The sequence below is a fragment of the Ailuropoda melanoleuca genome, chromosome 13, assembly GCF_002007445.2.
Source record: "Ailuropoda melanoleuca isolate Jingjing chromosome 13, ASM200744v2, whole genome shotgun sequence".
Taxonomy (NCBI): domain Eukaryota; kingdom Metazoa; phylum Chordata; class Mammalia; order Carnivora; family Ursidae; genus Ailuropoda; species Ailuropoda melanoleuca.
In genome coordinates this window covers 89,617,613-89,630,865 of record NC_048230.1, presented here as the reverse complement: position 1 = coordinate 89,630,865, position 13,253 = coordinate 89,617,613, and the positions used below count along the sequence as shown (strand labels likewise).

Genomic DNA, 13,253 nt, shown 5'->3' with positions numbered 1-13,253 from the left:
TGTATGGTATCTTATCCTTTGAAGAGACATGGTTGTGAAGTGGGACATTTTTATTCCTGGAATTCCAGAATTGATGGATGGTTAGTCCAAATGTACAGTAAAACAGATGCAGTCCATTATGTGTGCCATAGAGGCCTGTCCTTCCACCTTGGGCCTTTCTCCAGGTGAGGGGCACAAGCAAGGCCAATGGCTGGGTGAGCAAACAAACCCAGAAGGAAAAATGATCTTCCCCAGAAAGTTCCCACAGTCTGGGAGCAAAATGCTTCAGGAGTACATTGAAGTCAATGGTATAAGTATTTAAAAAATGAAATTTGATTCAAATCTGTAGACATATTATGTACTGTATGTAAACTATGGCCCTAATAATCTGCTTCCCTGAAGTCAGCTGCCTGGCTGCCCCCTTCTCAGAAGCATAGTAAACAACTGCTGCAGATCTAGGGTGGTTTGGGTGGAGGCAGGGGAGCTAATCTCAGGCTCCACTTTCAGACCCTGTTGGCTTGGAGTTCTGTGGCAGATGAAGTTAGGGACCCGACAGGTTGGTTACTGGGGCAACTTTCAGTTTATCTAGTGGCTAGGACAACTTGCAGCTCTTGGCACGTGAAGAGAGGACAGCAGATTAGAAGCAGCAAGGCTGAGGGACTGTCAACAGCAAATGCAAAGAGCAGACAGAAGAGTGAGCAGACAGGAAGGGTAGACACATAAAACTGTTAGGAAGTAGACAGAAGACTTGGAGGAGCAGACTGTCTAGGTCTGTTTTGTGTCAGACTAAATAACTCTATAAGACTTAATAGCCTTTGAAAGCATCATTGTATTATGACAAATTAGAACTTTTTAGTGTTTAAAGGGGAGAATTTTTTTTGGAGAAAACCTTTTGCAGTTGGACACCTCATCCCCTAGTGAGCCTGGATGATTCACTCTGGGTTATTCACTCTGGGTTTAGGTCTAAACATTGAGCTCAAGGTAAAAAGCATCCTTAGGCTCTTGTAGCGGGTAGAATGAACTTGCATTTGTGGTGAAAGGAATTCCCATCTTCTTCTTCCATCTGTGCCTATTTCGTAGTTGAGTAGGTTGCAGTAGAAAGCTGAAGGACTTGATGTAATCTTTTGGGGATATGGGATAACTGAATTGAAAACTCTCTTGAAAAGATTGTCACTTGCTGATATGTAGGGGAGCTCATAATGACCATTAATGCCCTGCACCTGGGCACTTTGTTCTGTTGTCCCCCACAATGTCAGCTTTTGAGCCCCTATCACCCGAACGATTCCTGCTGTGTCAGCTCTTTAGTTACTTTCATATTGGTAATTGGGAACATCCTGATTTTCAGCTGTTTGTTATCTCAGACTTTGGTTCTTCCATTGTGCCAGGCGAAAGTATCAGCAGTGACACAGCTCTGGGCTATAACAATGAGGCAGAGCTGTCCATGAACCCATGGCCAACCTGTGAGGAAGATCCAGAACTGAACACTCCCACAGATGTTGTGACTGACTCTGATGCCCGCCATTGGTTACAACTGAGTCCCACCGATGCTTCGAACTTAACAGGTAACTGCATCTTTGAAAAAGAGGCACCCGTGTACCACTTGGGAATCCCAGAGTTTCCCAGTTGCAAGAATTCTAGGAATCCTTTAGCACATGATGATGGGGTGCTACCTCCAGCCAAACTGGTGTGGCAGCCCCAAACACCTGTTCATAATCAGTCCTGAATTCTCAGAATCCTGTGTGGAGATGATCCTAAAACAGTGGTCAGACATGGGAGGAAGCAAGCCATACTGACAACCGCTGTCCACCATGGGAGGGAGTGGTGATACTCATGCCAAGCCATTGCTCTCCCCACCCAGATTTGCTTGACTCTGAAAACAGAGAAGAGTGATTTATCCAACTCACATGTATCACAAATCCAGAATAAGTCAAAGAGTCTGAATAGCTTATTGATTAATATTTTCTTTAATTTTTACAATAAAATGTTTGACACATACAAGGTAAGTTGTCACCTATATGTAAGTTATGGGCCATAGTAATAAAATGATCAGCAGTGAGCCTACTACCCAACTTAAGAAACAGAATGGGTCCCACACCAGTGAAGTTCTCTCTAGACCCTTCTCAAGTCCCTTCCCTTCTTTGGTCATCCGGTCACCCTAGGTGTCCCAATTTATTCAATAATAATTCCCTTGATTTCTTTATAGTTTAACCACATATATCTGCATCTTCAAACCATGCATCATGTAATTTAGATTTTAGACTTCTAAAAAATGGTATCATATTCTGTGTTTTTTGCTACTTTTCTCCCCTGAGCATTATATTTTTAAGATTCATGAATGGACTACAAGGGCAAACTTCCTGGATCTGCGTCTGGGCTTTGCCAACGAATTTTTGGGTGGCCTTGAGCAAGTTAATCTCTCTGTCAATTTCTTTTTTGTAAAATGTAGATAGTCCCTACTATAGAGTCATTGGAGGAATAGATATGTAAACACATAAGCCGGGTGCACAGAACTGTGCATGTGGAAGCACTCTGCAGTTTTAGCTATACACATGCACACAGGCACACACACACACACACACACACACACACACACACACACAAGTCCTTCCTGGCCCAACATATTCATGCTTATGTGCAGATATATTTTAGGAAAACAACAACAAACCAGAAAGCACAAGTTGAGTAAAAAGTGTCATTAAAATGCTAAAAATGATTTTAAAATTATAAATAAAGGCTAAAATTTTGCCTTAGTTTTTTTTTTTAACCAAGCAAACTTTGGTTTTCATTAATTATTTTATAAAATTTAACCAATCTCTAGTGTTCTTGGAAATTGCTGATGTAGTAATATCAAAACTTCATAAAATTTATATAGAAAAATGGTGTCAAAAAATTGTTTATCTATGAGCTAGATAAGACCAAGAAGTATGATCTTAATGTGTATTAAATGTGTGTATTTTAATTTAGAATAGATTCATGAACGAAGAAAAACAAACCATTTAACCGTAAGTGAATGATGCATTGCCTTATAATACTGCAGTGCTGTCCTTAAAAAACAGTGGACATCTTTGGTTTATGTATTCAAAGCTGCCAATGGTAGAAGCTTTGCAGAGTCAGTGAGAAAATGATTGGCAAAATCCTCTGCTTAGTTTTATAAATTATTGGGTAGCAATTTATGCTTCTCAAATTTTTGATTCTTTTAAAAATGATTAAAATTCCTGATATATATAATGATATATAGAGATATGTAATAATTTTAAATAATAATACTATAAATTTAAAAGGGATTTAACAGTTTATAAAGAATTTTGAGACATCTTCTCTGATTCTGTATGGTAAACAGGCCAAGTCTTATAAATACTGTTTCAGAAATGGAGAAACCGAGACACAGAAAAATCATATTGTCTGGCTAGAGAGTAATTTGCCAGAGTGGGAACTGGCTTCCAAAGTGTTTTGACTCCAGTGCAGCACTATGTCTGCTCCTTTCTACTGCGTTGCTGTTCAAATTACAACTGCAAACCCCTTTAAACTATTTGAGAATTATCTATACTTTTATGGAATAAATGGCTTCTTTGGGTCCAATAAACAGATATCCAAAAGGAAATCATCATCATAACACTGTCAAAGGCAATAGTGAATTTTTAGTAAGTTGAATTTACTTAAACAAGAACTAGTTTTAATTATTTTTATTGAAAAGAAAGAGAATTGGGTGCCTACTTCTTTTGTCCGTCCTTTGGAAAGATTAGTTTTGATCCCATTTCAGAGTATGCATGGGACAGGTCAATTTAATAAACTTGTGTGAGGTAATTTTATATGATGCACTCTATGTTGTGATTAACTCCTCCAAATACTTTGTTCTTCTTTGAAATACTAATATAGAGAATCAGTACACTCAGTTCAATAGTTCATCTTGTCATCTGTGAAAAGGACAAACTGTAATATGATAAGGTTTAAGGATTATCACAGTTCTGAATTTAACTTTCTGTTCTTAAGAGAACAATTTTTTCATAAACATGCAAAATAAAACTCATGTTAGCCTGATCTTTAGGACATGCAAGGAGAATAATCAAACAATTTGAGTGTATCCTTCTTTCTCATTGAATAATCCTACCAATTATGAAATGTTTAGGATAATAAACTGCTTCTAAAATCTTGAATTCCTTCATCACTGGCAAGCTAACAGTTTTATATTTGTTTTCTCATTTACATTATTACATGTTTGCTGAAAATAACAGCTAAATTTATTTTTCTTCGTTTCAAAATGGGGATTTGTTTTAATCAAGTATGGCAAGACAGGAAGACATGGAAATGATTGTTGTGAAGGAAGAAGTTTATACTCATAGATCTGTAGAAATAGGGCCATGGGTATGCCATGCTGGGGTAAGTGGAGACACAAGGGGAAGCATCAGGGTTGGTCAGGAGAGGGGAAGAGAGAGAGAGAGAAAAGGAAACATAGGCAACAGCTTTTATTGTCCTTTCAAGGCAAGGCTGGCAAAGCACATTTAGGATTGCCTAGTTTGAATAAATTCAGCTGATTTTGGAGCATTGACTGGCTGCCTGGTTCCTGATCCTGGGGTGCTTAGGCTTTGATATGTAGCAGCTAGAGAAAGGAGGTAGTTGGAAAGGATGAGTGTTGGGTTGGTGGGTTTACATGTGAAAGACACATGAACTTTTTGCTATCTCTAGGAGTTAGCTAACCCGTGGAGTGGCAGTCTCTTCCTGGTCAGGAAAACCCTAGATGGCAGAGCATCAAGAATACAGAAAATAACACTAGGTGTTATACGAAAATATGAAGTAATGAATCATGGAACTTTACATCAAAAACTAGGGGTGTACTGTATGGTGGCTAACATAATATAATAAAAATTATTATTAAAAAAAGAATACAGAAAATAATAAAATATGCCTTATACATACATTAATTTTGTTCTGTTGAGGTAATGATTTGGAGGGGAGGAATATTTATGACTTTATAGCTAGGAGACAGTATTGCTATTGACCTCATCTCTTATTTAGCGAATCAATTTACAATCTAGAAATACTGATATTTATGCTATAAGAAATAAAAAGTTGAATAAGTCATAGCTACGTCTGACTTAAGAACTTACCAAGAAGACAGAGAACATATATCCTAATAGCCACAAGCAGTGTGATAAGTGTTTTGAGTTTTTTTAAAGAAAGTTTTAATCAAGGGATAGACAACTGAGACTAAAGGAATGGAATATAAAATACATATTGAATCCACACAGGCATGGAATTGTGATATATGAAAGATTTGGCATTCCAGATCTGACAAGAAAAGAATATATTGTTCACCAAATGCCTGTGGGCAAGTATTTAGCTATATGGAGAAAAATGAAATAGAATCCCTACCTCACACCATGGTCACAGATCGATAAAATACTGAAATGTGAAAAGATTTTAAAACTTTTAGAAGAAAACATTTTCTAAAAACATGTCTAAGACCTTGAGTTAGGGAAGATTTTCTTAAACAAGATGGAAAAAAGGAAAAGGAAAAAAAAAGTTATAAATCATTATCAGTCAATATCAATAAGAAAAATATCAGTCATTAATTCAGTTTTTTTTTTTAAAGATTTTTATTATTTATTCGACAGAGATAGAGACAGCCAGCGAGAGAGGGAACACAAGCAGGGGGAGAGGGAGAGGAAGAAGCAGGCTCACAGCAGAGGAGCCTGACGTGGGGCTCGATCCCATAACGCCGGGATCACGCCCTGAGCCGAAGGCAGACGCTCAACCGCTGTGCCACCCAGGCACCCCAGTCATTAATTCAGTTTTAGCATACTTAAAAATTTTTCATTATCAGAAAAACTTGAAGAATTCCAAGGGTTTGCAGAACTCCAAAGGGTACAAGCTGGCTTTGGTGCTCTTTCCTTTCCAGGTTCCTGTCAGGTCAGTGATACATTTTAAGACAAGGTTCAGTAAGATATTGTATCAAACATTTTAGTTTATTTGGAGGAAGCTCTTTGGTATTCCCCCACTGGAATATAAGCTTTAGGAGTGGGGGGTTGTTGGTTGTGGTCACAGCAGATTCTTGGCTCCTAGAATGGTGCATATCAGGAGAGAACATTCAATAAATACTTGAATCAATAATTGAATAAACTTTAAGTTGCAGGCTACTGTTTTATTCAGTTAAAAACAACAATTAAATTTTAACCTTTTTTAAGAATAGAAGGTATGTAAGATTCAGTTTCAAAATCTCTTTCATTTGGCGTATTTATCACAGTCCTGGCTCCAAATGTTACAGAAATCTTTTTACCAATTATGCTTTTAATTATAGCTGTGCATGTGAATTACATTCACTGTTACCTGCCACCAAAACTATTCTTGAAGGAACAAGGTTTGTGAGCCTTCTCTGCCACTGTGCACACTTCGGCATTTTCACTAGGCTTTGATCAACTTTGAAGACGTGAAATATTATAAAGAAAAATAACAGTGATAGACTACCATGGGATTGGTTGCTCACCTTCTGAAATCTTTAAAATGAACAATGTACGTCTGGAAAGCAGATGAGGAAGAAGAGGAGAGTTAGGCTGTAATGGTGGTCAACAGAATGCCAACCAGCTACTTCTCCAATTTTTTTTTTTAAAGAATTTATTTATTTATTTGACACAGAGAGACAGCCAGCGAGAGAGGGAACACAAGCAGGGGGAGTGGGAGAGGAAGAAGCAGGCTCCCAGCAGAGATGTGGGACTTGATCCCAGAACGCCGGGATCACGCCCTGAGCCAAAGGCAGACGCTTAACCGCTGTGCCACCCAGGCGCCCCTACTTCTCCACTTTTGATCATCAAAATCCAGGCCTGATTTTTCTGGTCCCAGAATGAAGGTGTTTCAGTCGAACCTTTGGGTTTGTGCCTTTTGTTTAGTTTTCAAATTGAAAGGGAAAATTCATCCGCAAAGTGCCAGCTATGTTTCTTCAACATTCTACCAAATCTCTATAAAATTGCAGCCATGTGAAATCTCCATGTGGTCTCTAAGGGCGTGTTTTACCAATTACAAGGACATTTCATGGCTAAAATCCTTTGCATGTTTGCAAAGTTCTATACTCCAGATTTCTCAACTAAAATCGTGTGTGTTTGGAGAAAGATGACACGATTTTTTTTGTGAGAGTTTCCACTTCAATAAAATTTCTTAAATGACTCTGTAGCATTTAGTAATAATGAAGCAAAACAGTACTAGACTAGCATGCTAGCTTGCTCATAAAAAAGAAAATAAACTAAATACTTGGTATTTTTAGGGTGCACACGAAATTTTCTGAAATCTCTCAAATCCCCATTTTTAATTAAGTGCTGCTTCACTGAGGAACCATCTACATGTAAAATGTCAGCATCTGTTCTGTTACTTATGCCATGAGTGGAATAATTTGGGGCAAAAACATTTCAATTCATTTAAAAAAAATTCACAGTAATATTGAGCATGCAATCACTTCAATACTTCTAGGGGACTCAACATATTTTGATAATGTGAAGGATGTTTCCTAGGATTTCATCATTGAAGTATAAATTTTTCTGAGAGCAAAGCAGTATTAAAACAGACTTTCTATGTGGAATTCTTCCATAACTGAGAGTGTGTTAGTTGGCAGGTAGCAGGGACGTACAGGTGATTAGGTACCTGGCCTACATTTACTTGGAGTTGTTGCTCAGCCGGAGTTCCAGTGTGATTGGAATGCTGGGAGCTGAGCTGTCTTTGGATGGCTGCATTTTGGGTGGTAGTGGAGGATGAAACAAAGCTGTAAATCATCTAATCCCCTTACTTTTTTTTTTTTTTTAACCCCTCAAGGGATTAAAGACATCATGACATTCTTAATGAGAAAAATAAATTCCATTTATGCTCTTTGTTCACTTAGGGGCTTATATTGATTACAAGCATTCACTAAGGCTTCAGCATAACTTTTCAGACTGACAGATGCACTTATTTTACTGATTAAACATTAGGAAGGCGTCTCTCTTCTGAGGCTTTATAGAAGTCAAACCTAGAAGGCCCATAATTAGGGTTTTGCTGTCTCTACCTCCTATCTTTCAGGAACGGTCTGTAGGAATTCCAGCTTGGATTATATCTGCACATTGTAATGTGTCTCCTCAACTGGTTATGTGACACTACTGTGGAAACTACCGACGTGTATTCCTCTAAGAGGGAACAGTGCTTCTGTGTTCTGGAAGGCCTTTCCATGACACTGTGCAATCCTTATTAAATCCTTTGTTCAGTGTCTTGGGATTTTTCCATAACTAATATAATAAGCTATCAGCAGCTGTTGTGGGTGCAGTTTGGAAGGACACAGAACTGTTCTTGGATCTGCCCTGGCTCCTTGTCAGGTTCACTCCTTGCTCCTTGTTGGCTGCTTGAGTCCCTCACATCCACAGAGTGTGCTTCAACTTCTTTGATTAGGCCGTTAAAACATCCACAACTTATATACTCAAACTGACACTTAGCGGGAGTTAATAATTGCCTGGAAACCAGTCTGTCTCCACTTGTGTGGGATGAGGAATAGAACTTTGGGAATGATTATGTTAGCAATGTGTGTTGTAAGACAGTAGAGAAAGGGGATTAGTGGTGGAGGTGAGAGACAACTCGTTAAACTCCCTCCAAAGGTTCAAAAGAGAAGCAAAGCCAGGTGCCTAGTTGGCTTAGTTGGAAGAGCATGCTGACTCTTGGTCTTGGGGTTATGAGTTCGAGCCCCATAGTGTGTGTGGAGATTGCTTAAATAAACAAATAAATACAAAAAGAGAGAAGCAGGGGCGCCTGGGTGGCACAGCGGTTAAGCGTCTGCCTTCGGCTCAGGGCGTGATCCCGGCATTCTGGGATCGAGCCCCACATCAGGCTCCTGTGCTATAGGCTCCTGTGCTATGAGCCTGCTTCTTCCTCTCCCACTCCCCCTGCTTGTGTTCCCTCTCTTCGCTGGCTGTCTCTATCTCTGTCAAGTAAATAAATAAAATCTTTAAAAAAAAAAAAAAAAGAGAGAGAAGCAAAGCAAAGGTGACTTGAACAGGAAGCTGAAAGTAAGATGTCAGAAATGAAATCAAATTAGTCAGCAACTACAATAAATGCAAACCATGTAAACTTGCAGTTCAAATCAGAAGTTCTTGGGTTAGGTTGAAGAAATAAAACCTAGCCATATAATGTTTACAAGAGGTAACCCTAAGACGTGATGTACAGGAAGATCCTAAGTAAGTAAATAAATACATGAGTAGCTAGGGAAAAAGACAGACTGCTGTACTAACTGTATGTATGTCAGTCACATAAACTTTAAAGCAGAAATGACTTATTAGTGAGAGCAGTAATTCTGAATTTATATGAACTTCATAGCCTCCAGGTACATGAAACAAAATTTGACAGAATTACGAGGAACTGCTGACCGATAAAACCATAATTGTAGTAGGAAATTTTTTTTTTAAAGATTTTTTTTTTTAATTTATTCAACAGAGATAGAGACAGCCACCGAGAGAGGGAACACAAGCAGGGGGAGTGGGAGAGGAAGAAGCAGGCTCACAGCGGAAGAGCCTGATGTGGGGCTCGATCCTGTAACGCCGGGATCACGCCCTGAGCTGAAGGCAGACGCCTAACTGCTGTGCCACCCAGGCGCCCCCGTAGTAGGAAATTTTAACGAGTTCTTATTAATTAATGAGTTAAGCAGAAAAAACATTGGAATACAGGAGTACATGATACAATTAATCCTGATTGAATGGATATATATAAAAACCTTTGAAATTAAATGAAAAATACGTGAGGTTTTTAGGGGCTCCTGGGTGGCTCAGTCATTAAGCGTCTGCCTTCGGCTCAGGGCCTGATCCCATTGTCCTGAGATCCAGCCCCTCATCCGGCTCCCTCCTCCGCTGGGAGCCTGCTTCTTCCTCTCCCACTCCCCCTGCTTGTGTTCCCTCTCTCTCGGCTGGCTGTCTCTCTCTGTCAAATAAATAAATAAAATCTTTAAAAAAAAAATATGTGAGATTTTTGAAAGCATGTGGAACATTTATAGAAATTGACCAATTAGATCATTAAGTCTCAACACATGTCCATGCTTTGAAACTATACCACATCCTGTGAATATGATGAAATAAATTAAGAACAAAAAGATAAAAGAAAAATACATTAAGAAACAAAAAACTGCACTTCAAATAAATTAAGTCCAAAAAGAAATGAAATTGTCAATTAGAAAATATTTCAAACTGAACTACAATGGAGGAAATTCCAAAATCTCTAGATTTTGTAGACTTATATGGAGGAAAACATATGACCTTAGGTGCGTATATACGAAGAGAAAATTATTGACCTGTGTGTCCTATTTAAAAAATTAGGGAAAGAATGGCAGGATAATAATATATAGAAGTTAATTGAAAAGGAACTAATAAAGCTAAGAGCATGCACACACGCACTAGAAAGCAATCAAAAACCAGTCTTTAAAAGCATTAATGGGGCGCCTGGGTGGCACAGCGGTTAAGCGTCTGCCTTCGGCTCAGGGCGTGATCCCGGCGTTCTGGGTTCGAGCCCCACATCAGGCTCCTCTGGTATGAGCCTGCTTCTTCCTCTCCCACTCCCCCTGCTTGTGTTCCCTCTCTCGCTGGCTGTCTCTATCTCTGTCGAATAAATAAAATCTTAAGAAAAAAAGCATTAATAAAATAGACAAGTAGGCAAGATTAGTGAAGGAAAAAATAACGAGGGTGAAAAGGGATCAGAACTATAAACAATATAAGTCTTAAAAAATAATACATTAAGTTAATTTGAACAGATTTATAAAAATAAAGGACAATTCCCTGTTTTACTGAAACTGTAAATAAAAGAGAAACTATCTTTTCCTGTTCCAGAGATTAGAAAGAAAGCTCCCTAAATTCTGTTATTTACCTTGTGATACCTTGGAAATAAGACCAGAAAAGGTCAGTACTAAAAAAGGAAAAAGAGTCCGTCTCACTTAAAAGCATATCAACAAAAGTCCTAAATAAAGTATTAGCAAATGAAGTCCAAGAATATTGGGGAAACATCATAACAGACATCAGAACTAAGAGAAGTTCACTTCAGAAGTGCAAAAGCAAATAATGATGTTAAAAAAAAAAAGCCCATCATGAAAAAGCAGACAAATCCCAATTGAAGAACATTCTATATAATACCTGATCAGCTCTCCTCAAAACAATTAAGGTCATCAGAAACAAGGACACAGCCAAGAGGAGGTGAAGGAAACGGCAATTGAATGTAATGTGGTATCCTGAATGGAATCTTGGAACAAAAAAAAAAAGACATTAGGTTAAAAACTAAAGAGATCTTTAGGTTTTTTTTTTCTTTAGATCTCTTTAAAGAGATCTAAATAAAGTATGGGCTTTACATAACAATGTTTCAACATTGGTTCATTAATTATAGCAGATGTACCGTATTTACATAAGGTGTTAGCAATAGGGAATGTTAAATTAGACATTTGTCTGAAGTTAGACATAAATCCACAAGGACAGGGATGGCAGGAAAAAAGACAAGTGATCAACATGACCAAGGCATCAGCAGACCTGAGAACACCGAATCCTGTGTCAGTACTAGGGAAAGCCAAGAAGCAATCTGACCACAGTTATTGCGGGTTCCCTAAAAGGGTTAGAAAGTTGCTCATAAGAGGTAGCTATAGAAGTAGGAGGTAATGGTGGGGTTAAAACCAGGAAGACTGTAAGTCTGTTTAAGAGACAGAATTTAATCCCAGAAGGAAAAGCAAATGAATTGGGAGGTTTCTGGCCTGGAGTCATCAATACAGAGCTGAGTGTAGAGGTACTATCTTGAAAACAAAAGAACTAAATAAAGAGCTTGCATACTCTGAGCAGTAGAGAGTCTTTTTCCTAGAATTTGAGTTCAGAAAAAAAACCAAAAACCCTCAAGATACGTATGACTGAGGTTCTCTGAGAACGTGGTGAAACTCAGCAAGGATCATACCTGTGCACTATACTTCCTTTCAGCTCTTTGTGGACCATTCTTAAATATGAATGGTAAGATAGCCAAGAATCCCCAGCTATTTGAAGAGGATCTCTAATATGAAAAATATGAGACAAATATAAGAATATGGGATGAAGTAGAGTGGAACAGATCTTTAAAAGGAGTCTGGGGAAAAAAAGGGAGTCTGTTTCACCCATTCCCCCACCAAAGGCATTAAGAGTGCACTTAATCTAGATGAGCACTGAGTAACGTATAGAATTGTTGAATTGTGTTGTACAACTGAAGTTAATAAAACACATTTTTTTAAAATTTAGAATGAAAAGCAAAAAAAAAGGAATAGTCTGGGAAGAAATAAAATTTTAAAAATCTATTAATATCTTTAGAGAAATAAGAATACATTGCATCCATATAACAAGGATCAAGAGTATAAAAATGAACATAAAACAAGAAAGAGATTTTGGATATTAAAAATACAAAAGAAAGAAAATCAAGTCAATGGAAGTCAGTACAACACGAGCGTTGTAGTTGAAAGCACCAATGAATTGGCAAATACAGTGGCTGGAAATAGATACCAGGGCACTTCATGAGGCTTCTGAACACGAGGTACAAAAAGAGGATACTAAAATTTTGCAGAGTTAATAACTTTTCATGAAATAATTTCAAGCATCAGAATGCTGCTGACTTTGAAATCACAAAGGAAACTATAAAAAATTGGAGCAAAGCGTTTCCATCACAGAATTCTATACCCAACCAAACTGTGGACTACAAATCAGGGAACAAACACTTCAAGATATGTAGGGACATGCCCCTTTCTCAGGCACCCCTGGAAGATATGGCCCACTAAAAGGAAGAAATATCAAAGAAATACCATCTGTCATTTTGTGATTCTGGTCTTTAAAAGAGAACTATAAACATACATTCACATAAAAACCTGTAAACAAATGTTTATGGTAACCTTATTTATAATCGTTAAAAACAGTAAACTATCCAAATGTCCTTCAACAGGTGAATGGATAAAGTAGGATACATCCATAAAATGGAATATTCATCTGAAGAAGAAACAACCACATGGATGGATCTTAAGATGCGTTAAGCTATGTGACAGCACCCAGACTTAAAGTATATATACTGTAGGATTCCATTTATATGACATTCTGGAAAAGGCAAAACTATAGGGACAGAAAACAGTGGTTGCAAGGGGCAAAGAAGAGGGGGGAGGGGACTCAATATAAAGGGGCCCTTTTGGAGTGATGAGGTTACTCCTTATATCAATTTTCATGGCAGTTTGTGGTAACAGTTACATGATTTTATACACTTCTGAAAACTCCTTGAGTGTGAGAAGGATAAAATTTATTGTAAGC

General features: G+C 38.0%; 1 protein-coding gene across 1 annotated transcript in view; it reads left to right on the top strand.

Moving 5' to 3' along the window:
* RALGAPA2 (Ral GTPase activating protein catalytic subunit alpha 2) overlaps positions 1 to 13,253 on the top strand; it is a 317,987-nt gene that overhangs the window by 122,214 nt on the left and 182,520 nt on the right. Inside the window, 1 exon segment of the mRNA XM_034641613.1 lies at positions 1,365 to 1,541. Within this exon segment, the coding sequence (XP_034497504.1) occupies positions 1,365 to 1,541 (177 nt within the window).